We start from the raw sequence: 22,415 nt of genomic DNA, 5'->3' as shown, positions 1-22,415 counted from the left end.
CAGGGTGTTGACATGTGATGAGAAATGGGAGCTGTACGAAGCTCCACGGCGCCGTCATTGTTGGTTAGCATCCCATGAACCGGTTCCAAAACAGCCGAAACCAGCACTGCACCAGAAGAAGGTCCTCCCGTATGTTTGGTTGACTGCTTGCAGCATCTGCATCGGGAATTGCAACCACCTGATCAGAGCATCAATGCAACTGTGTACTGTCAGCAATTGAGCCGTGTCCAAGAAAAAAACTCAAAACTCTGGAACCAGCACTTCTGAATCGCAAAGGGGTCCTCCTGTTACAGGACAACGCTAAGTCCCACGTGGCTAGGATGACCCGGGACACCATTCTACGCCTTGGAAGGGAAACACCATTCCATCCGCCATACTCTCCGGGCATCGCACTATCCGATTATCACCTGTTCCGTTCCTTAGACAATCACCTTAGAGGACCCCAGTTCAAATCCCTACTAGAGGTGCAAGATGCACTTGATACCTTCTTGGCTTCACGGCTCACCACGTTCTACCGCAATGGATTCCATGGCCTTGTAGAACGTTGGCAGAAAGTTGTCAATGCTGATTAGGACTATTTTTGATCTTCCAGGTACGTCTTAGGTGACATATCGACGTTCGAATGTGCTGGGTGAAAAAGCTACAGAACTTCCTTGGTTACCTTTATATTTAGAAACATTTTTCTATAAATACGGACCTTTAACTTGATAACCTGTAGCTTCCTCTTTTTCTGTTGGCTCAGGAAATTTTTCTTCATTGACTTACTTTATAATTCCTCCTGTGTTTGTATATTGGCTTTTCAGTTATATGCTTGGCTTCACTTTATGTGTGAACCTTCCACCTGTGTGTAAATAATTCTTCTAGTACTATGCTTAAGTTTAATGTAGATAGTTATACACGTTTCACATCCATTAATATGTAACAATAAATACACAGAACAAGTACTATTTTTATTTATAGTATCTATTAATAACTGTATTTATATAGTTCCCTTCTCGTTTTGTAACATGTGCTCACAAAAATAGTTTCTTGACTTTCTTTTATGCAAAGTCCTCAATAATTTTTTTCTAAGATCATATTGATTGAGCAACTTTGTTCTCTATAAGTAATGTTGGCAAATCTGAAAGCCTTTCTTGTCCCATGGATGAATGTAAATAGTTTTAGTTTAGTGAAACTTCTTTCACAAGTTGCCACACTACATGGTAGAGATCTGCACAGGCCGAATTTCTGGCCCGAGCCCAATCCAGCCCGAATGTACCTAGACCCGGCCCAGCCCGAGCCTGAAAAGTTTTGAAGATTTTCGGCCCGAGCCCGGCCCGATAAGTTTTTTTTAAATTCTTGGCCCAAGCCCGGCCCGATAAGTTTTTTTAAATTCTTGGCCCAAGCCCGGCCCGGGCCCGATAAATTTTAAAAGTTTCATTTTGTAACAGTTTTCACGGGCACACTTCTTCAACGTTTGCCTTTATTCTAATTAACGTTTAACGGAAGTCAATAATTATTAAAGAATTGCAATTAATCGGCCCCAGCCCGGCCCAAAGAAATAACAGAGTCGGCTCGCCCAAACCCGACCCGGATTTGGACCTCGGGCCGAGCCCAGCCCGTGCAGGTCTCTACTACATGGAAGGATAAGAAAAATTCTAAGAGTCACTGAGACGTTTGGACAGACATTTTTGAAGGCCATTTTCGGTAATCATGTCGATGTCGAGTATGTTCCTTGGGGTGGACTTCTTGAGGTCCGGAAAGAATACCACAGCCTGGTCATTAAGACTCAATTTCTACACATAATTCTACAGCGTTCAAATTGTCTTGCTATTTCAAAGTGAGATCCGCGCCCGATTTTTTCAGGTCCTGCGAAGACATTTCACACAATGAGCTTTCTCTGAGAAAGCTGAAGTCTTTGCTTACTTATTTGAGTTCTTCCCGTAAGAGGTCAAGAATTCTGAAGAAAGATTGTCTAAGGCGATCCTCTTCACTAAAAAGTCTTGCTTTATCTTCTCCTGATATTCTCTTCAAGATACACTTTTCTCTGAACTGTTCTTCCACATCTATCAAATTAACAGTAACCTTCGCTTCCGACAGCTATCTGTCAAATCCATAATTCTGAACCTGGAGTCAAAAATTCAGAATGCAAATCAAGAGACCTTTGCAAAATCAAATCCTTATTCTCAGTGTTCCTTCCAGACATGTTTCTAGAGGGACACTGACATCCGGAAGAGACTAATATAATAAGTCTATAATAATATATAATAATAAATATAGTAGTACTGTGTGAAAATATGAGCCCTTCCGAATACTAAATGTGCCCCCCAAGAAACATTTTTTCTGAAAGAAACCCTGCTTATTCTTTATTTCTTTGTTAACTCAGTTTTGCATGAAATAAATGGGAGTCCCAAAATACTAAATTCATTACAAATTTCAGATCTTTGATTGGTTTCATTAAGTTTTTGGCAACTGATTTGACTTCTGGATTAGAGGAAGTGGTTATAATTTCATCAAATGCTGCGAAAACATTTTTCAGCTCATATTTCTTCCCACTTTCTTCATTCCTCCAACCACCCCATCATCGTCCATACGGCCAAACTTGCCAGCGCTAATCTTTCCTAGAAATGGCGCCCCCTACATGCTCTCAACCAGCTGCGCCCCGGGGCAGATGCCCCGATTTGCCCCCCCCCCCCGTAGATCCGGCCCTGATAGGGACCACAACACATTTGTTTGCTCTGGGCCTAATATGCTGTTAAATGGCAGTGGAGAGTAGAGTAGACTGGAGAGTAGGGTAGACAGCACTAGCGCGGGGCTTCCTTAGGCGCGGGACCCGATTGGGAGCAATCGGTCCAATCGGCTTAAGGCTGGTCCTGTGTACTACAAACAAAAACGAGCCTGGAGCTTTTTATTCGGAATGCATACTATTGCAACATACAGTATTCTGCAGTTGGTAACTCTGTTGTCGAGAAATGTTTCGGTAGTAGTTTCACTTGTGGCCACCACCAAGTCACCGTTTGTCGACCTATAGCAGTATCACTCTGTGTGGGTGGGGCTCTACGGGGGTCAAAAATTTGAGCAAAGGGTCCTGGCCCCCCAGGCCCTCCCTTGGCTCCGCCACTGATTTGTAAAGAAATTGTTTAACTATTTGAGCACGTAACACGAAGAAAGCTGCAGAATGTGAGGGCAGAAAAACGTGAAATATATTTTTTAAAATAGCGCTCTATGATAAATCTGCAGGTACTCATGCACCAAAAAATAATCAAAATCAGTGCGGCGGTCGCGGTACATCGTTATATCATTTTTATTTATGTATAGTAGATACGACATCATATGGACATTTCAAGTTAAAAAGGGAAATTTGTCATCTTCAAAGGGAAATCCTGTTCTTCAGATTTTGGCAACACTCACTCACAGTTGTGCGCGACCGGCAAAGGGTATGTTAGCTGGCAAGTGACGTTTCAATATTTTGTTTATAGTTATATTCATGCAAGTTACATTATATTATTGCCGGTGTTTGTGTTAATTGATATCAGTAAGCATCAGTAACCGAAGTTAATATGCCTGGTGACAACGAATATAAAAAACAGAAAACTGTAAGTAGTTACTTCCTCGTTGATAGAATTAAGATGCATGTTTAGAAAAATAACAGGAAATGCTTTTCAATCTCTTATCTAAAGTACTTGCATACTTGCACTTTATCAAGGACCTGGTTTTTAATATGATATATCTTAAGAATATTATGTCCAGATTAAGTTGAACAACACTCGACTGACATAATAGTTGAAAAATTAATTATTTTATTTTCCGTACTTCTGCAAAATATTTGCAGTGGGAATAGAGAGATACCCAGCTTAGCATAGAGTAAGTTGTGGGAATTCATTAGAATAATTGATGAAAAATTATAATTTTTTCAAACTGTTTTCTTATACTTCCGCGAACTATTTACTGTACTATCTTATTTTAGGAGGTAATATCTTCCGTCATATTCTCTTAGTAGAAAATGAGCTCATACTGCATTAGAAAATATTTTCTAAAGTAGGAGTTGCATTAATGGGTGCAGAATAACTTTAATAGGGCTCAATGTAAATGCAGCGTATGGACATATGGCATATAAACGACAATGCACAGAACACAAGTCTACTTATGCTAGGTGGCCACTAAAAATAACGAATACTATCTGAGTCAGAGCAGATGCGCAGCACATGAGACTGCGCTCATACAGATCAGGCGTCAAGAAGGGTATGTATGCTGATAAGCGAGGATACTGGTAAAACATTTCATATAAGATGTAAACACTACTTTGCAGCGTTACTAAGATAACTATACACAGTCTTTGTATAGCACTTCACTTCATCATGTCTTCCTAGTGGGGCACTACGTGGTAAACAGCACGCTTTGCATATCGTATTTTTACCTGATTATACACGTGAGAGGTAAGTTCACGATGTATTTTGATTAATTGTACAAACGTATTGACATATTTCTTCCGTAGATTTTACAAATTTATGCCTCCCTAAAAGAGAATAACACCATATTTCCAGTAAGCAACGTGCCAATATCTTATTTTGTAGAGGTGAAACTGAGTAAAGAGAAGGAGCCGGAAATGGTGTACATGAGCGTAAAATATACGAGTAAAATAAATTCATACATCAATCTTTGGTAGATGATCACTAGAAAGTAGCTTTCCATCTGTTCAGTTTTACGGCTGAGCGATGCTGTAGTGTCCGCTTGAGGGGGTACATAGGAGCAGGCGCGTAAACGACGATAGATATGCGCATAGAACAAAACTAGTACGAAAGACACGCAATTACTAAAGTGGATTTGCATTACAATTACATTGCACTACTTTCTTACGCTTTCTGTGATCATAGATTGCTTAGGTATTCTACGTTTTCTGTGATCATAGATTGCTTAGGTATTCTTCATTTAAATAAACAAGTTTCTTAAACAACTGATTTCGTACTCATTTTTTATACCGGTATCAAAACTATGTATTTTCTTTATGCCACTGATTGCTTTCCCTCATCACTACTACGAACAATTCGAAGTGTATCGTCACTTAGACGTTTAATGTGCCCTTATCATCTTCATTTTCCGTAAAACTTGTAACGTTGCAGAGCTCGTTCGTGGCTAAGTGGTTAGCGTGGGAGACATGGGTTCGATTCCCGGTGGGAGCTAATGTGATTCAGATTCCATGTAATCAGTAGGTCCACGTCTCATAGCCTCGCTGCTGAACAAAATGTTAAAATAAAAATCAACTCAATTGTAACTTTGCCACTTTCTGCCCAGAACATTGAGGTTCGTTTCGCATTTAAGATTACCACAATACTACTCTGAGTTCTGTGGCAGTACGAGTTTGCACAGGGTGTCTTAAAACTCCCCTGGCATAGCGTAGCTCGGTTATTTATCAGAGTTACAACAAAATGTAAGAGAGGGAACCGTCTGCAAATATGATGTTTTCAATCTAGAGTGATTTTTTTTTTTTAAATCGGACGAGCCGTTTGAGCTGTACACTCTTAATGCGCCTAATGTTAAATGAAAACGCAACGTTGCAATTTACCTGGACCGACGAAATTAGTTAATGTAGTTACTGTCTTTTACGCTAACGTCAGAGTATGGTGAATGGGAGAATGTTTGAAATGAGGGCTGGCCATCGGTAGATAGCAGACAATAAGCAGTAGCCTCGATTCCTTTTAGCGACGCCGACAAGTGTCGTAACAAGAAAACTCCGTCACTTTGTGCTGCCAACATTTTTTTTTTTTTCAGCTTACTGTTCTTCAATCTTGATTTTTTGGGGACTCAGTGGTAGAGCCTTACCTCTGGTTCCTGGGGTCCCCGGTCAAGTGAGTTGTGGTAGACAACATTGTCCCCGTGGGTTTTCTCGGGGTACTTCCGTTTCCTTCTACATTCTTATTCCACCATTCCTTCTATCATTGTTTACTTGTCTTAATCATCCATCTCTCGTAGCCTAGTGGGCATAATCATGGAACGTTAAATTAAAAGAAATTATTTAATTTTCGATTTTTTTTTTCAGTATACCGCCCTGAGCTTGAGCTCCTGTGGCCCTTTCGTAAATACAGATCTGGAGGTAATAACTGATTTCATATCACACTAGTTCGTCTATAAGTGCGGATCAATAATATGCGAAGAGTGAAGAAATGCACGACTGGGCCGAGACTCAAACGAGATACTTCTGCTTACTGTTTATACGTTTATTATTACGAAGCCCATTCTGCTTCTTGGAGAATGTATGGCTGTTTAGGAAGCTAGTTAAATGGCGTAATGATTAGCGTATCGGCACAATAAGCCGAAGACCCTGGTTCGCATCTCGGTCCAGTGATTTATTTTTTTACTCTTTGATATCGTATAGTTGATTATATGTTTGGTGCACGTACGACTGGCACGGTCTAGAGAACATGATTATCTGTAATGTGCCATTTTCAAATTGATTCGTTAGATTTGAAGTAATAACAATAGAAAAGAAAAATGAAAACTTAGTCTTTGAAAGTTACAGCAAATTGAGTAAGTAGATATCTATTCGCTTGCACCTGAACTGGATGCAATGTGTTCGTTTTCCACAACACGAATCTAGCATAAGCCTGGCTTTTATCTCTAAAAGACAGTAGCCGCGAATCTGAATATGAAAGAAAGATGTTAAATTAATTTTTAAATTAAGTTGGTGAAGAGAATATCCGGCTTTTCTAGGAAAAATATTCATTTTCCATTCTAGAATTCAAATGTATGTGGCTGGTAAAGCCTCCAGGAGAAAAAAAAAACAAACAAAAAAAAAAAAAAAAACAAAAGGCCGAAGATAAGAAATAAAATAAAATAAAATAGAAATGTGATTTACTGTTTACGCAACACAATCTATCCTATATTAACTCATGACCCCTGTATTTCAGTTTGCATATATGTGCTTGTCTTGTTAGTTTATACGACTTTTAATTCATAGTTCTCGTTTAGTCATTCTTCATTGACCTGTGAAGAAACTAAGTTTTTTTGAAGTGAGTGCAAGAGTGTAGCGGGCCTTTCGCCTTTCAAATGGGACTCGTTTGTTTATGTCTTTAATTAATTTGTTTAATACTTACAGCATTTGAATAATGTTTGTAAGAATGTAAAAGAAAAATGTCAAAAACATTTTTGACGTAAACACGTTAAAACAATTGGAATTAATCATCCGCTGTTTTATACTCTCATTTGCCTGGATGCGCACAGTTGCCAATTTATTACTGTACTATTCCATAACCCAGTGGTTATCGACCTAATTCCTATCACGACTCCCATTTTATCACATCCTCTTGCCTGCGACCCTCTTATAATTTCTAGTTTGTAATAAGCTTATATGGGATTTTTAATATACCTATTGTGGAAATCTCATGATATCCATTTATTTCTATAGTAGTAGAATCTATTTCTTGTATTTGGTGGATACAGTAACTTCCTTAAATGCAAATGGATTAAAACCAAATTTGGTCAGTTCGTTCATCATCTGCTTATCTTCACGATCCCCATGAAACCCTCTCGCGATCCCCAGATTGAGAAACCACTGCATAACCGTCTCTGAGTTTGATCTTTTTCCTTTGAGTTTTTCTTTTTAACTATTTATAGCCATATAAACACTGTGAGACTGGACTTCTATAAGCAGTTTCATAGGAATAGATTATTCATACATTTTCTGCACACTTGATTCTAACTTCATGAACTGTCAGCAACCATGTTTCGAAAAGATAACGTACTGGAAATGCAATAATAATAATGTCTTAGTAATGTTCTCATATACTGACAACTTACGGGTTGCTTTCAGTATGTAAAGAAACCGACTCTGGAAAAGTTGTCGTTCCCTCCTAGAATAACTTGCTAGGTGTACCACTGGGTGGCAATCCCCGGCCAAGTAAGCTCATGATGGATGATATCGTGTCCATGGGTTTCCTCGGGAACCTTCCCGTTTCCTCCCACTTTTCATTCCATCAATTCTTCTGTTATCATTTACTTGCTTTAATCATCGTCTCCCTTAGCCGATAAGGCATACACGTGGGACGTTAAACTGAAATATTTCATTTCATACCACTGGGTGGATGGTTAGATTTTTTAAAACAAAATTTCGTAAACTAACACTCATAAATTTGTCTTGAAGCTGTATAATACTTTAAGAAATACTCACTTGCGCACGCATAGTTGTCCAATTTCAACCGTCTATACTTCATATTGCTCATATATATATATTACTGTTTTCCTTTTATGATTACTTTTACAAATTTCTACAAGTCTAAGTTATTAATCACAAAATGGAGTTATTGGTAGAATTAAAAAAGATATATAAGGGAAGGTGTGCCCTTTTGGTGTACATATTATTAGGCTTACCAGATGGCAATATGCGTAACAAATATGACATCTTAACAACTTAAGGTAGCGTTTATCAAGCTTAGTATGCTACAAGTGGTCCTCGAGATCTGACCTTGTAGTTCCCTTAGATTGAACTAACTCTATGGCCTATAGAACCCGAAGGTTCAGTGCCACGTACATAGAAGCTCTCCATTGACTTCTGTCCTTAGTTAACTCGATCCAATTTCCGCTTTGTATTCCTATTTTGCGAGATTCATCTTAATATTATCTTTCCATCTGCGTCTAGGTCTTCCTAACGGACATTTTCCGATTGCATTTCCAGTTAAAACTTTGAAAAGAGCCTTAGAGTGAACTAGAGTTAAGTTGCACATCAAATAGGTATAGATTATACATTTTAAGGTAATTGTACAAGTTCTAATTGCTTCTGTAGATGTATTATAAAATATTATTGGTAGCCTTCAATTATCTTTTATGTTTTATAAAAAAGTACTATATATTTTCTTCTATCAATACCAATATATAACTAAGGGAATTTCAATTAATATTATTTTCAATAGATTAGTGTACTGGTATATTATCTAAAAAAAAATTGAAGAGGACAAGAGCAGTGTGGTCTGTTGTCATTCAGACTAATAAAAGTGGTTCCCACTTGATAAAAGTTTGAGAAACATGACTTACTAAACTGACACATGATTACTAATGTTAACTTGGGATTGAGCGTGGTATCATTTAGGAATAACCGAATTTTTCAGTGGGATTCTCATCTTTCTCAGCAGTTGTTGGGGTATAAAAGTATCGAATGAAAATCTTTTTTCGAGATACAAAAATGTCTACAGATACCTCGATATGTTAGTAACATAAATTATTCTCTTAAATATTTGAACTTTCGAAGAACTTTTCTTGATTTTACTCGAAGTTTTCCTGGAAGGTGTTACGGATAGTAAGAATGAAATCAGCAAAGGGTTTTTTCTTTTCTTTCTTTTTTTTTTTCGGAAAAATACACCTTCAACTTTCTTTATAAGGCCGAATTCAACAAACCGTTTCTCGATCAAGTAATTATTATTATTATCATCATTATCAAGATTTGAGACATGCTTGAGCTTCTATAATCCAGAAACTAATAGAAATTTGTAGAAAATTTTGATGTATGTTTTTGTAATTTCTGAAAGCATGGTGTTCATTATTACAATTTATATAACACTAGTGTTGCGGGGATCCAGTTGTGACGGTGAGTTTGCAAATATGTTATTCTAATTTATATGTATTTATATTTTCAATGCTTCTGAGAGCTAAATAAGGTATGTGAATTGCTTCTAAAACAACGTAAAAGGTAAAGAATGTTAGTTCATCAATTGAATTAAGATTATTAATTGATAGCAGTTTTCGGTATGGATGAATTTGTAATTTCGTCACTTCCGGTAACCCGAAAGTGAAGTGATAGCTGCATTTCGGTTCCAAACATTATGACTACTAAGTAAAGATGACATAAGCTGGTATGTTTCACATTTATTTTAACATAATAGGTTCTTTATTCGTGATCTATCTATTCTGTAAAGCTTCTTGTTTTCGGAAATAAACATTATAAAAAATATTATTTTCCCTTTCAGTATAATGTTTTCAAACCTGCACAATACACAGCCTTTATAAATTGTATATGTAGCACATGTTCTTTGGAACAAAATGTCGAAAAGTGCTGGAGGAAGTACATTGTACCTGACTCATCCATTATAAAAGAGTGCAAGCTTAATACATTCCAAAAAGGATTGTAGATATAACATTGAACGTAAATTAACGCCTGTAGATCTATTATTATTATTATTATTTGGATACATACATTTATCTTTGACTTGCTTTAAGCTGGCTCTCATAAATACGTAATTAGTAGGCTACTGGAATTTCCACTTAAAAAGCGAAAGTTAACGTAAGATTACAAAGCTAAGATAGTGGTAAAAAATTACCGTGATTTCTCCTGGAATTGTGTGCACTAATTGCAAGGTAATTTAGGTCTGTTATCATGTTTGATAAGCATTAATGCTTGCTCACATAGAGATAAAAACTGAACTTTGAGTAACGAAAATATGCACGAGTTACATAAGAAATTGTTAATGTAGGTTTCGCTGTTTTCTTACCAAATATTTTAGTGGTTTTAGCGTTTATTAATTTATTTATATTTTTCATTTAAGCTTCATCTTTTGAGCGCCAAGGTCATTATGAGACTTAGTTAGGCCTATAATTTAACATAGCATCCAAACCACTTACACCTTGTCTGGGGGATTGGACACGGGGTCTGAGCAGCATGCATAGTTTCTGACAACTCATAAACACTTAGTGCAACGTTTTTAGTGTCATATTAAGAGCTTGACTAACGCGTAATGCTAACTTCCGTATTTAGAAACACGTTGGTGAAGTTACCAACTATTTATGTGGAAAAAGACCAGCCACAATTTCTCCGCAGGGTTATCAAAACATATTAGGAAAAATCATAATGTGAGAAAATTCAATTATTGGTTGACTCGGAGCAATTCAGGAACCCTGGTTTGCTACTGAAGTAAAATAATAATAACTTAAATAATGTACAGGAATTCAGTATTCGGATAATGGTGTAAGACAGTGCACGTTATTTAAAGTTGTGATAAAATAGCGCATTACCTTCCACTGAGCATTTGTGTCATGTGTTAACATCTTCAGCAAAACGTACTTTTAACTTTGTTCTGTCATAACCTCTTTCGTATTAAATAAACAAGTTAAATTTTAGAAATTTGATTAAGCAGGGACAGCATAGAAGTGGTTCCTTTTTGTAATACATGTGAAACCTTTCATTAATGGACACCAATGCGACATGATTATTTGTCCATGAATGAGAGGCTTTCGTTACAGAGAGTGTATACAGGTTTACATTACTCATAGTTCATGCGGTGAGTTTATGTAGGTCACAGTAAATATATTACTTGTAAATATAGGCTAATATTGAAATGTTAATATTACTCAGTCTTCGCGTTACTTGTGCTACGAGAAATCTCCCTCTGCAAAAAACAAAAGTATCGCTGGAGAATATGTGTTATGTGGTCGTATTATGCAAAATATAATAATTTTCTTCTCAGATATAAGTCATCCTAAAGTCCCTAAATACTTTTACTAACTGTACTATAACTAAAACTAACACAGCAGCATTATTATTAGATGCTGAAAATGTAGGCAGAACTAGACAATCGTGACGGTTTATGGTTTTTTCAGAAAAAAAAAAAATGCAATAGTTGTGTGTCGTAGTTTCTGACCGAAATTTGGTTGCAAGTACCGGATAATTTGAAGGGATCAATTGGAAATTTATTTTCAAAAAATTGCTAAAAGTATTTTCTGTGCTACATTTGCGAGCTTGGAATAATTCCTGCCAGTTATAGAAAGTTTATTATGAAGTTGGGGGTAAAAGAAGCCTGTCCGTGTCCGTAACAAGAAGGGTTCTGTCCCATTAATACATTATATTTTTGCCTGGACAAAAAAGTGTGTCCATAAAGGGATCACATACTAATTTATGGTCACATATTGTGTATAACCATGCTTAGTTCTTGCCTATATTAAATATACGGAAATATAAAAGTTTACTGAAATATCTTAGGTTTCTTTAAAAAAAAATAAAAAAAAAAAAACTTTATATAGCGTGTATCGAACACATTATAAATTCACTGAGCGCTGGGAATACGCGAGCGATATGCTGCTGGAAAATGAACTCCCAAAGAGGTCCAAGTAAGGTCGGAGAACAGGGCTAACATAATGAATGCACTAGGTGTTAGTCACATTCCCAAATGAAAGCCCGAAGTGAGCTTATTTCCCTCGTTCTCTTACGAAATACGGAAAAATCAAGTGTGAATCTTATATGACGAATGAGAGCACGCTTTATTTTCGCTCTCACTTGCAGGTTTACATATAGCTGTGTCTAAGGTAGAAAGTATTCTCATCGCTGAATACTACCACCCTCTGTTCATCTTCCCACTGCAGGCATTCTTGGTACTACGGAAGATGTTTCTTGGCAATGATGAGATATCAGTGGTAATTGTGCGAAAGTAACGCAAGTGGTTGATCAATATTCAGCAGTCGGAGAACCATGGTGGTTCTGGTTGCACTGGCGGTCGCCATTCTGTCAGGCTGCCCGAATGATCCTTCTGTCCAGAAGTACTTCGATACGTCAGTGAATCACTGAAGAGGGAACATCGACTGTGGGAACTCTGCTACCCATATGTATACCATCACTAGACAACTGACGATACCTGAAATACGAGTAGCAGTTCAACGGAATGACCATCCGTTCTCTCGCCTCCTCAGTATATGGCCACATTCGAAGACAGTTAATCGTACAATAGACGTTTGCAGGCGTCGTACTCAGATTGTAGACTCACAATGCGATCCACACTTAAGAATACTTCTCTTGTCCGACAGCCTTCACAGTACTAACAGCATGCCCTCTGTAGACACACATTTTATGGTGCAAATTTCGTTCGAATGAGGTGATGTAATGTATAGTAAGTAATCTAAGATGCTTTTCCGCCAGAGTGTTAATTTACCTCGCGCAAAAAAAAAAAAAAAAAAAAAAAAAACTTTGAATATAACATTTTATTTGAAGGAAGAAGTAAGAAAGTTGAAGAGTTCTGATTTGGAAGGAGACAGCACACAGATGCAATTAGTTTCCGTTGGATTAAGTAGCTGAAAGCTTTTTTGACAAAAAGAAGGAAGTATATGTAGTATTCGTTGATTCAGAAAAGACTATTAATAAGTTCTTGAACTAGGTAAACGGAAAGATCCTTGGAATGAAATGAAAGATCAGACTCGGAAGAAACTTACACGTGAACCATAATGGTATAGGATAGTGAAGTTGGAAGAAGCGCTTGACAAAAATTTTGCCTTCCAGTGTCATTATTCACTATATAGAAGAGTAGCACAGTAGAGATTAGTTAGAGAACATGCTAGTTTGATAGAAACTAGAAAAGCTATTTCTATACTAGTTAGCTCTGAAAACTATAAAACTTTCTATATTTACTAGTTAGCTATAAAACTTTCTATATTTACTTCTTAGACGGTATAATTGTTGTTTCGGATTCTGAATAAAAACGTAACAAAATTACCAGAAAAGATAAATAAAATGTGTGAAAATAATTTAAGACGATGAAAATATGAAAAGAATGAAAACAATGGTGGCTGGGGTGATTGAGGCTTTGACAGTTATAGAAATCTGGCTATTTCTTTATACACTTTTCTGGGCATTACAGGCATCTATGGCCTTATGTCCACCGCGTATGAGGGATGAAGTTCGTCGGCGAGCACACTATCCGGGAAAGGAGGAAAGGAATGAAACGGCCTGGGACCTACATGTTAGGTATCATCGTGGCATTTGCATGGTATGAATGAGGGAAATCCAGAAAAACCTCTCAGAACCTGGTCTGAAAAAAGCTTTTATATCTTTTCGAACCTAGAACCGCTCGCGCCAAAGGTGAGAGCGTTAGCGATTACGCTACGTAGACCCACTATAGGAATTTGAGCAAAGCAGAATAGGTGAATATTTTTCAGTCCTAGAAGTATTATAACCGAAGATATGAAATGTAAACAATAAATGGAAAGCAACGTGAGTAATGGTAAAATATCTTTTAGTACGGTAATATATTTATCGTGCAAATGTGAATCACTGAATAAAAAGCTACAAAAAGGACTCACATGTTGAGTATTGCGTTGCATGGAGGAGAAAATTGGAGAATGCGAAAAGTATTCTACTTGAGTTTTCGGCAATTTGTACGTTGATAAGATAAACTTATATAGGGCATTTGGAATAAAAGGAGTAAAAATATATAATTAAAAAAAAATGCTAGGGCATTGTTAGAGAAGAAATTGTACTCTTGAGTGACGTGGTAGAAGATACGATGGAAGGAAAACAAGGATGGCAGAGTAATGGATAGTATTAATGATATAATTCTTACATCAAGATAAACTTCCTTAAGAATCATAGAATATAGAAATTTCTATACATGCAACAAATAACCTCCCAGTGTTTTTGAATAAATCGTCCGTAAAAGAACTCAAGTCCAAGGAATAAACTACCCCTCGTAGGTTTTTTTTTTTTCAGGCCAAATTAATTATGTCATATTGTCAAGTTACTAATGAAATATTTACTTATAAAGTATAAGCAAAATTGCCTGAGTCGTTGTGGAGATAATAATCCGAAAGAATTATAATCAAGAATAAACTGCCATTCGTAGATTGTTTCAGAACAAATGAATTACCATATTGTCAGGCTATTAATGAAATATGAAGAAAATCGCGTGAGTCGTTTTTGAGAAAATGGTCCGAAAAAAAATAAACGATTACTCGTACATTTTTTAAGGACAAGCTCTTATACTGTATTGTCAGGTTGTGTGTAAAATATTTATTTATGCATTATGAAGAAAATCACTTGAACCGTTTATATATATATATATATGCATGCTAAAGGAGACGATAATTAAAGCAAGTCAATGATGATGGAAGAATTGGTGGAATGAAAATGTGTGTGGAAACGGGTGTACTCCAAGAAAACCACGGATACAATGTTGTGTAGGGGAAGGCGTTGTACCCGTGAACACTTTTAGAGTCTTCGAAATTTTGATGCTAATATTCAGCACTTTTTCCCCAACTTTTGTCGTATATTTGAAGTGCTATCTCTTTGCTATCAGATAGGATGATTTTTAAACGTGTTGCATAATTACATTAGCTTTTAGAGAATATAACAAGAGCATATCCGTTTTGTTCACAGATACATTATGGTCGTGTACCATTGAACAGACCCTCTTGTATCTTTGAACAAAGTGATAATTACAACGTTTCTGAGGCAATAATATAAAAAGAAGCCGTAAATATTAACAGTTATAAGTAGTAGAAAATGGATCGATCTGGAACAGACCTGGCTCAACTTAGGACAACTCACAAGCCACTGAGAAAATGACCACCTTGCACCGTGAGACCACGGCCTTTTACGACCTCCATTTTAGGGGTGAATTCGTTCCCTTTTATGAGCACTTTTAAGGGGGGTGACCTCGTTCTCTTTTACGAGCTCCATTTTAGGGGGTGAACTCATTCCCTTTTATGAGCCCTTATTTTAACATAGGAGATAACACATAAGATTACGAACACATAGAAGAGAAGATAACACATACCACTACGTAACATACAGCAGAACAGATAACACATAAGAGTACGTAACATAACAAGGGTGTATTCATTCTCTTTTATGAACATATTTTTCAACCCCTATTTTAACATAGGAGATAACACATAAGATTACGAACACATAGAAGAACAGATAACACATAAGACTACGTAACACACAGCAGAGCAGATAACACATAAGACTCGTTCTCTTTTACGACCTCCATTTTAAGGGGTGAATTCGTTCCCTTTTATGAGCACTTTTTCAACCCTTATTTTAACATAGGAGATAACACATAAGATTACGAACACATAGAAGAGAAGATAACACATAAAACTACGCAACACACAGCAGAGCAGATAACACATAAGAATATGAAACATAGCAAGGGTGTACTCGTTCCCTTTTATGAGCATATTTTCCAACCCCTATTCTGAACATAGCAGATAACACATAGAAGAGCAGATAACACATAGCACTATTTTAACATAGTAGGTAACATAAGATTACGAACACATATAAGAGCAGAAGACTACATAACATAGCAGGCCTCCATTTTAAGGGTGTATTCGTTCTCTTTTATGAGCATATTTTTCAACCCCTATTTTAACATAACAGAAATGACATAAGCATGTCCTCAAACTACTGACCATCGTGAACAAAGGTCAAACTCGAAAACGAAACAACATATCGAGGTGCTGTATCCACATTTAGCAATTGGTCATCAAGGTCAAAGGTCAAAACTCGAAAACGAAGCCACATTGAGTAATAGGTCATCAGGTACTACATGTCCCAAAATTAGTGGTCATCGAGGTCAAAGGTCAAAATACTTAAAACCCAATCACTCGTAAACGGAGACACATATTGAGGTGGTGTTTCCACATTTAGCAATTGGTCATCAACTACTACAAGTTCCAAAATTAGTGGTCATCAAGGTCAAAGGTCAAAATACTTAAAACCTAATAACACGAAAACTGAGCCACATATTGAGGTGCTGTTTCCAAATCTAGTAACTGATCATCAACTACTACAAGTTCCAAAATTAGTCACCATCGAGGTCAAAGGTCAAAATACTTAAAACCTAATATCTCGAAAACGGAGCCACATACTCAGGTGCTGTTTCCACATTTAGTAATTGGTCACCAAATACTACAAGTTCCAAAATTAGTGGTCATCAAGGTCAAAGGTCAAAATACTTAAAACCTAATAACTCGAAAATGGATCCACATACTGAGGTGCTGTTTCCACATTTAGTAATCAACCACCAACTACTACAAGTTCCAAAATAGTGACCATCGCGGTCAAAGGTTAAAACTCGAAAACGGAGTCAAATATCGAAGTGGTGTTTCCAAATCTAGTAACTGGTCATCAAATACTACAAGTTCCAAAATAATGATCATCGAGGTCAAAGGTTAAAATACTTAAAACCCAATTACTCGTAAACGAAGCAACATATTCAGGTGTTGTTGCCACATTTAGTAATTGGTCATCAGGTACTACAAGTTTCAAAATAATGACCATCGAGTTCAAAGGTCAAAATTTAAAACCTAATAAACTTAAAAACGGAGCCAAATATTGAAGTGCTGTTTCCAAATCTAGTAATTGGTCATCAACTACTACAAGTTTCAAAAATAATGGTCATCGAGGTCAATGGTCAAATATTTAAGCCTTAATAACTTTAAACAAAGCCTGTGTGATCTAGTCAATTTTGTACAAGTGAAGAAGGAATAAATTTGAGTGGCTTATTTAGTTTTGTATTAATGAGAAAGAAATCCAATTTTAACTAGCGCAGAATTTCTGTAACAAGAAAGAAAGCAAAGATATGCCATATTAACTAGCTGAGAATTATATGTGATCTTGTATTATTTAAGCAAAACGAAGAAAGCGAACATGGACCATTTTACTCAAATTTGGATGGAGTATTCATCTTTGTATGAACCAGAAAAAAATGAAGAAGGTTCAATATTTCTATACAATTTTGTACTACACAAATAAACGAAATTTTATTTTTGCATCAATCACAAGAAAATCAAATAATAGAGGGAACAAATTTCAGTGGTCTATTTTATTTTTGTACCAATCAGAAGAAAAGCAAAGATATACCATTTTAACTATTTAAACAAACGAAAAGATAAATTTGAATGACCTAATCAATTTTGTACCAACGAGAAATGCCATTTTATACCATTTTGTATTACTCCAATAAACGAAGGAATACCAGAAAAAAAGAAGTGAAGATTAGGTGGATTATTTTCTTTTGTACCAACTAGAAAAGAGAAGAAGAGCAACTTTAACTAGCTCATTATGTACTGTTTACACAAACGAAAATTGACCATTATGTAACTTTTGAACTACTGAAATGTTTTATTTTTGTATCAATCAGAAAAACCCGAAGAAGGATCATTTTAAGAAGTTCATAATTTCGATGTTCTACTTTTTATACCAACGAGAAAAAAAATGAACTAGCTGAATATACAAAAGAATAAATTTAAGTGACCTATTCAATTTTGTACCAATGCTGAAATGTCATTTTTAACTGGTTCAGAATTTTACTACTCAAATAAACAATGGAATATTTAGTTTTGTACCACCGAGAAAAAACAAAGAATATTGCACCATTTTGGAGTATTCAAATAAACAAAGGACTTATAATTTGTGTCAACTCTAAAAAGGATCATTTTAACTAGCTGAGTATTTTATATCATTTTGTATTATTTCAACAAGCAAAAGGAAAAAGCAAAAAAGGACCATTTTAACTAGTCTAATAAACGAATGCATAAATATGAGTGAGCTATTTAATTTTGTAGCAACGAGAGGATTATTTTATACCATTTTGTACTACTCAAATAAACGAAAGAATAAAATTGTAGTAACCAGAAAAAGCGAAGAAGGTCCATTTTAACTAACTGAGAATTTCTGTACCTTTTTGTACTATTTAAATAAACGAAGGGATAAATTTGAGTGACCTGTTTTTGTACTAACCAGAAAAATCGAAGAAGGTACCTTTATACTAGCTCAATGAACGAAAGAACAAATTTGGGTGTTCTACTTTTTTTATACCAAACAAATAAGAACCATTTTGTACTACTCAAATAAACGAAAGAAAAAGCGAAAAAAGACCTTTTTATCTACCTTAGAATTTCTAGTGCATGTTGTATTATTTAAACAAAATGACACAAAAATATACAAAATGTAACACCACAAAGGTATAAAATTCTAATCTTTTCTTCTGATTGTTACATAAATGAAATAGACCATCCGTAATACAAAATGTTATAATGAACCTTCTTCCCTTTTTTTCGTGCTTTTTCTGCTTGCTATAAAAGTGAATAGCTCAAACAAATTTGTTTTTCTATGGTTGGTACAGAAAGTAGACCTTCTCCGCTTTTTTAATTGCAAACAAAATTTATTCATTCTTCAATAGGCTAGTTACCATTGACCTTCTTTGCTTAAGCCACTCAAATTTTTCTTTCCTTTTTCTGCTTGCTATAAAAGTGAATAGGTCACACAAATTTATTCTTTTGTTTGTTTAAATTGGGTAGACAAAAAACACAAAAAGCTATAACATGCTGAGCTATTTAAAATGGTATTTCCTTGCTTTTTTCGATTTGATACAAATTTTTCAAAAAGGTATAAAATTCTAAGTCAATTAAAAATGGTTCTCGTTGGTAAAAAAAAAGATATAGGACACCTCAATAAATTTATACCTTCGTTTACTTGATTAGTACAAAGTGTTAATTCTTTCCTTTTTTCTGCTTGGCTATTTAAAATGACCCTTCTTTGATTTTCTTCTGATTGGTACAAAATTGTACAGAAATATTGAACTAGTTAAAATGGTCCTTCTTCACTTTTTTCTGGTTCATACAAAGCTAAATACTCAATTCAAATTTGAGTAAAATGGTTTATGTTCGCTTTCTCAAATTTAGCCCTTCGTTTTGTTTAAATAATACAACATGCACTAGAAATTCTAAGGTAGATAAAAAGGTCTTTTTTCGCTTTTTCTTTCGTTTATTTGAGTAGTACAAAATGGTTCTTATTTGTTTGGTATAAAAAAAGTAGAACACCCAAATTTGTTCTTTCGTTCATTGAGCTAGTATAAAGGTACCTTCTTCGATTTTTCTGGTTAGTACAAAAACAGGTCACTCAAATTTATCCCTTCGTTTATTTAAATAGTACAAAAAGGTACAGAAATTCTCAGTTAGTTAAAATGGACCTTCTTCGCTTTTTCTGGTTACTACAATTTTATTCTTTCGTTTATTTGAGTAGTACAAAATGGTATAAAATAATCCTCTCGTTGCTACAAAATTAAATAGCTCACTCATATTTATGCATTCGTTTATTAGACTAGTTAAAATGGTCCTTTTTTGCTTTTTCCTTTTGCTTGTTGAAATAATACAAAATGATATAAAATACTCAGCTAGTTAAAATGATCCTTTTTAGAGTTGACACAAATTATAAGTCCTTTGTTTATTTGAATACTCCAAAATGGTGCAATATTCCATTGTTTATTTGAGTAGTAAAATTCTGAACCAGTTAAAAATGACATTTCAGCATTGGTACAAAATTGAATAGGTCACTTAAATTTATTCTTTTGTATATTCAGCTAGTTCATTTTTTTTCTCGTTGGTATAAAAAGTAGAACATCGAAATTATGAACTTCTTAAAATGATCCTTCTTCGGGTTTTTCTGATTGATACAAAAATAAAACATTTCAGTAGTTCAAAAGTTACATAATGGTCAATTTTCGTTTGTGTAAACAGTACATAATGAGCTAGTTAAAGTTGCTCTTCTTCTCTTTTCTAGTTGGTACAAAAGAAAATAATCCACCTAATCTTCACTTCTTTTTTTCTGGTATTCCTTCGTTTATTGGAGTAATACAAAATGGTATAAAATGGCATTTCTCGTTGGTACAAAATTGATTAGGTCATTCAAATTTATCTTTTCGTTTGTTTAAATAGTTAAAATGGTATATCTTTGCTTTTCTTCTGATTGGTACAAAAATAAAATAGACCACTGAAATTTGTTCCCTCTATTATTTGATTTTCTTGTGATTGATGCAAAAATAAAATTTCGTTTATTTGTGTAGTACAAAATTGTATAGAAATATTGAACCTTCTTCATTTTTTTCTGGTTCATACAAAGATGAATACTCCATCCAAATTTGAGTAAAATGGTCCATGTTCGCTTTCTTCGTTTTGCTTAAATAATACAAGATCACATATAATTCTCAGCTAGTTAATATGGCATATCTTTGCTTTCTTTCTTGTTACAGAAATTCTGCGCTAGTTAAAATTGGATTTCTTTCTCATTAATACAAAACTAAATAAGCCACTCAAATTTATTCCTTCTTCACTTGTACAAAATTGACTAGATCACACAGGCTTTGTTTAAAGTTATTAAGGCTTAAATATTTGACAATTGACCTCGATGACCATTATTTTTGAAACTTGTAGTAGTTGATGACCAATTACTAGATTTGGAAACAGCACTTCAATATTTGGCTCCGTTTTTAAGTTTATTAGGTTTTAAATTTTGACCTTTGAACTCGATGGTCATTATTTTGAAACTTGTAGTACCTGATGACCAATTACTAAATGTGGCTTCGTTTACGAGTAATTAGGTTTTAAGTATGTTGACCTTTGACCTCGATGGTCATTATTTTGGAACTTGTAGTAGTTGATGACCAATTACTATATGTGGAAACACCATCTCAATACGTTGCTCCGTTTTCGAGTTTTAACCTTTGACCTCGATGACCACTATTTTTGGAACTTGTAGTAGTTGATGACCAATTGCTAAATGTGGAAACACCACCTCAATATGTGGCGCAGTTTACGAGTGATTGGGTTTTAAGTATTTTGACCTTTGCCCTCGATGATCATTATTTTGGAACTTGCAGTGATTGATGAACTATTACTCAATGTGGAAACAGCACCTCAATATTTAGCTCCGTTTTCGAGTTTGACTTCGATGGTTGACACTTTTGAGACATGTGGTCTTTGGTGACCGATTACTAAATGTGGAAACAGCAGCTCAATATTTTGCTCAGTTTTCGTGTTATTAGGTTTTAAGTATTTTGACCTTTGACCTCAATGACCACTAATTTTGGAACTTGTAGTAGTTGGTGACCAGTTACTAGATTTGGAAACAGCACCTCAATATTTGGCTTCGTTTTCGAGTAATTAGGTTTTAAGTATGTTGACCTTTGACCTCGATGACCACTATTTTTGATATTTCTAGTAGTTGATGAACTATTACTAAATGTGAAAACAGCACCTCAATATGTGGCTCAGTTTTCGTGTTATTAGGTTTTAAGTACTGTGACCTTTGACCTCGATGGCGACTAATTTTGGAACTTGTAGTAGTTGGTGACCAGTTACTAGATTTGGAAACAGCACCTCAATATTTGGCTCCGTTTTCGAGTAATTAGGTTTTAAGTATGTTGACCTTTGACCTCGATGACCACTATTTTTGAACTTGTAGTAGTTGATGACCAATTACTATATGTGGAAACACCATCTCAATACGTTGCTTCGTTTTCGAGTTATTGGGTTTTAAGTATTTTGACCTTTGACCTCGATGACCACTATTTTGGAACTTGTGGTACCTGATGACCTATTACTCAATGTGGAAACAGCACCTCAATATGTGGCTCAGTTTTCGAGTAATTAGGTTTTAAGTATTTTGACCTTTGACCTCGATGGTCATTATTTTGGAACTTGTAGTAGTTGATGACCAGTTACTAGATTTGGAAACAGCACCTCAATATGTGGATCCATTTAAGAGTTATTGGGTTTTAAGTATGTTGACCTTTGACCTCGATGACCACTAATTTTGGAACTTGTAGTACCCGATGACCTATTGCTAAATGTGGAAATACCATCTCAATACGTTGCTTCGTTTTAGGTGTCATAGAAAGGGCGTA

The 22,415-nt window shown here is 35.4% G+C and overlaps 1 protein-coding gene across 3 annotated transcripts in view; it reads left to right on the top strand.

The window, feature by feature from the left end:
* The first annotated feature begins 3,386 nt into the window (after nucleotides 1-3,386).
* The window catches only part of Papss (3'-phosphoadenosine 5'-phosphosulfate synthase), a 202,423-nt gene continuing 183,394 nt past the window's right edge, over nucleotides 3,387-22,415 (top strand). For 2 of the 3 annotated variants that reach the window (XM_081728857.1, XM_081728854.1), the window contains exon 1: nucleotides 3,387-3,575. In XM_081728857.1, coding sequence (XP_081584983.1) covers nucleotides 3,540-3,575 — 36 coding nt within the window. In that variant the 5' untranslated portion in view covers nucleotides 3,387-3,539. Of the gene's footprint in view, nucleotides 3,576-6,016; nucleotides 6,071-22,415 lie in introns of all 3 variants that reach the window. The other variant, XM_081728852.1, reaches the window with a different exon arrangement.

The sequence above is a fragment of the Thermobia domestica genome, chromosome 10 (genome assembly GCF_964235325.1).
Source record: "Thermobia domestica chromosome 10, izTheDome1.hap1.1, whole genome shotgun sequence".
In the NCBI taxonomy this organism is placed as follows: Eukaryota; Metazoa; Arthropoda; class Insecta; order Zygentoma; family Lepismatidae; genus Thermobia; species Thermobia domestica.
Note: the sequence above shows the minus strand (reverse complement) of the source record. Positions and strands in the feature narration are given on the sequence as shown.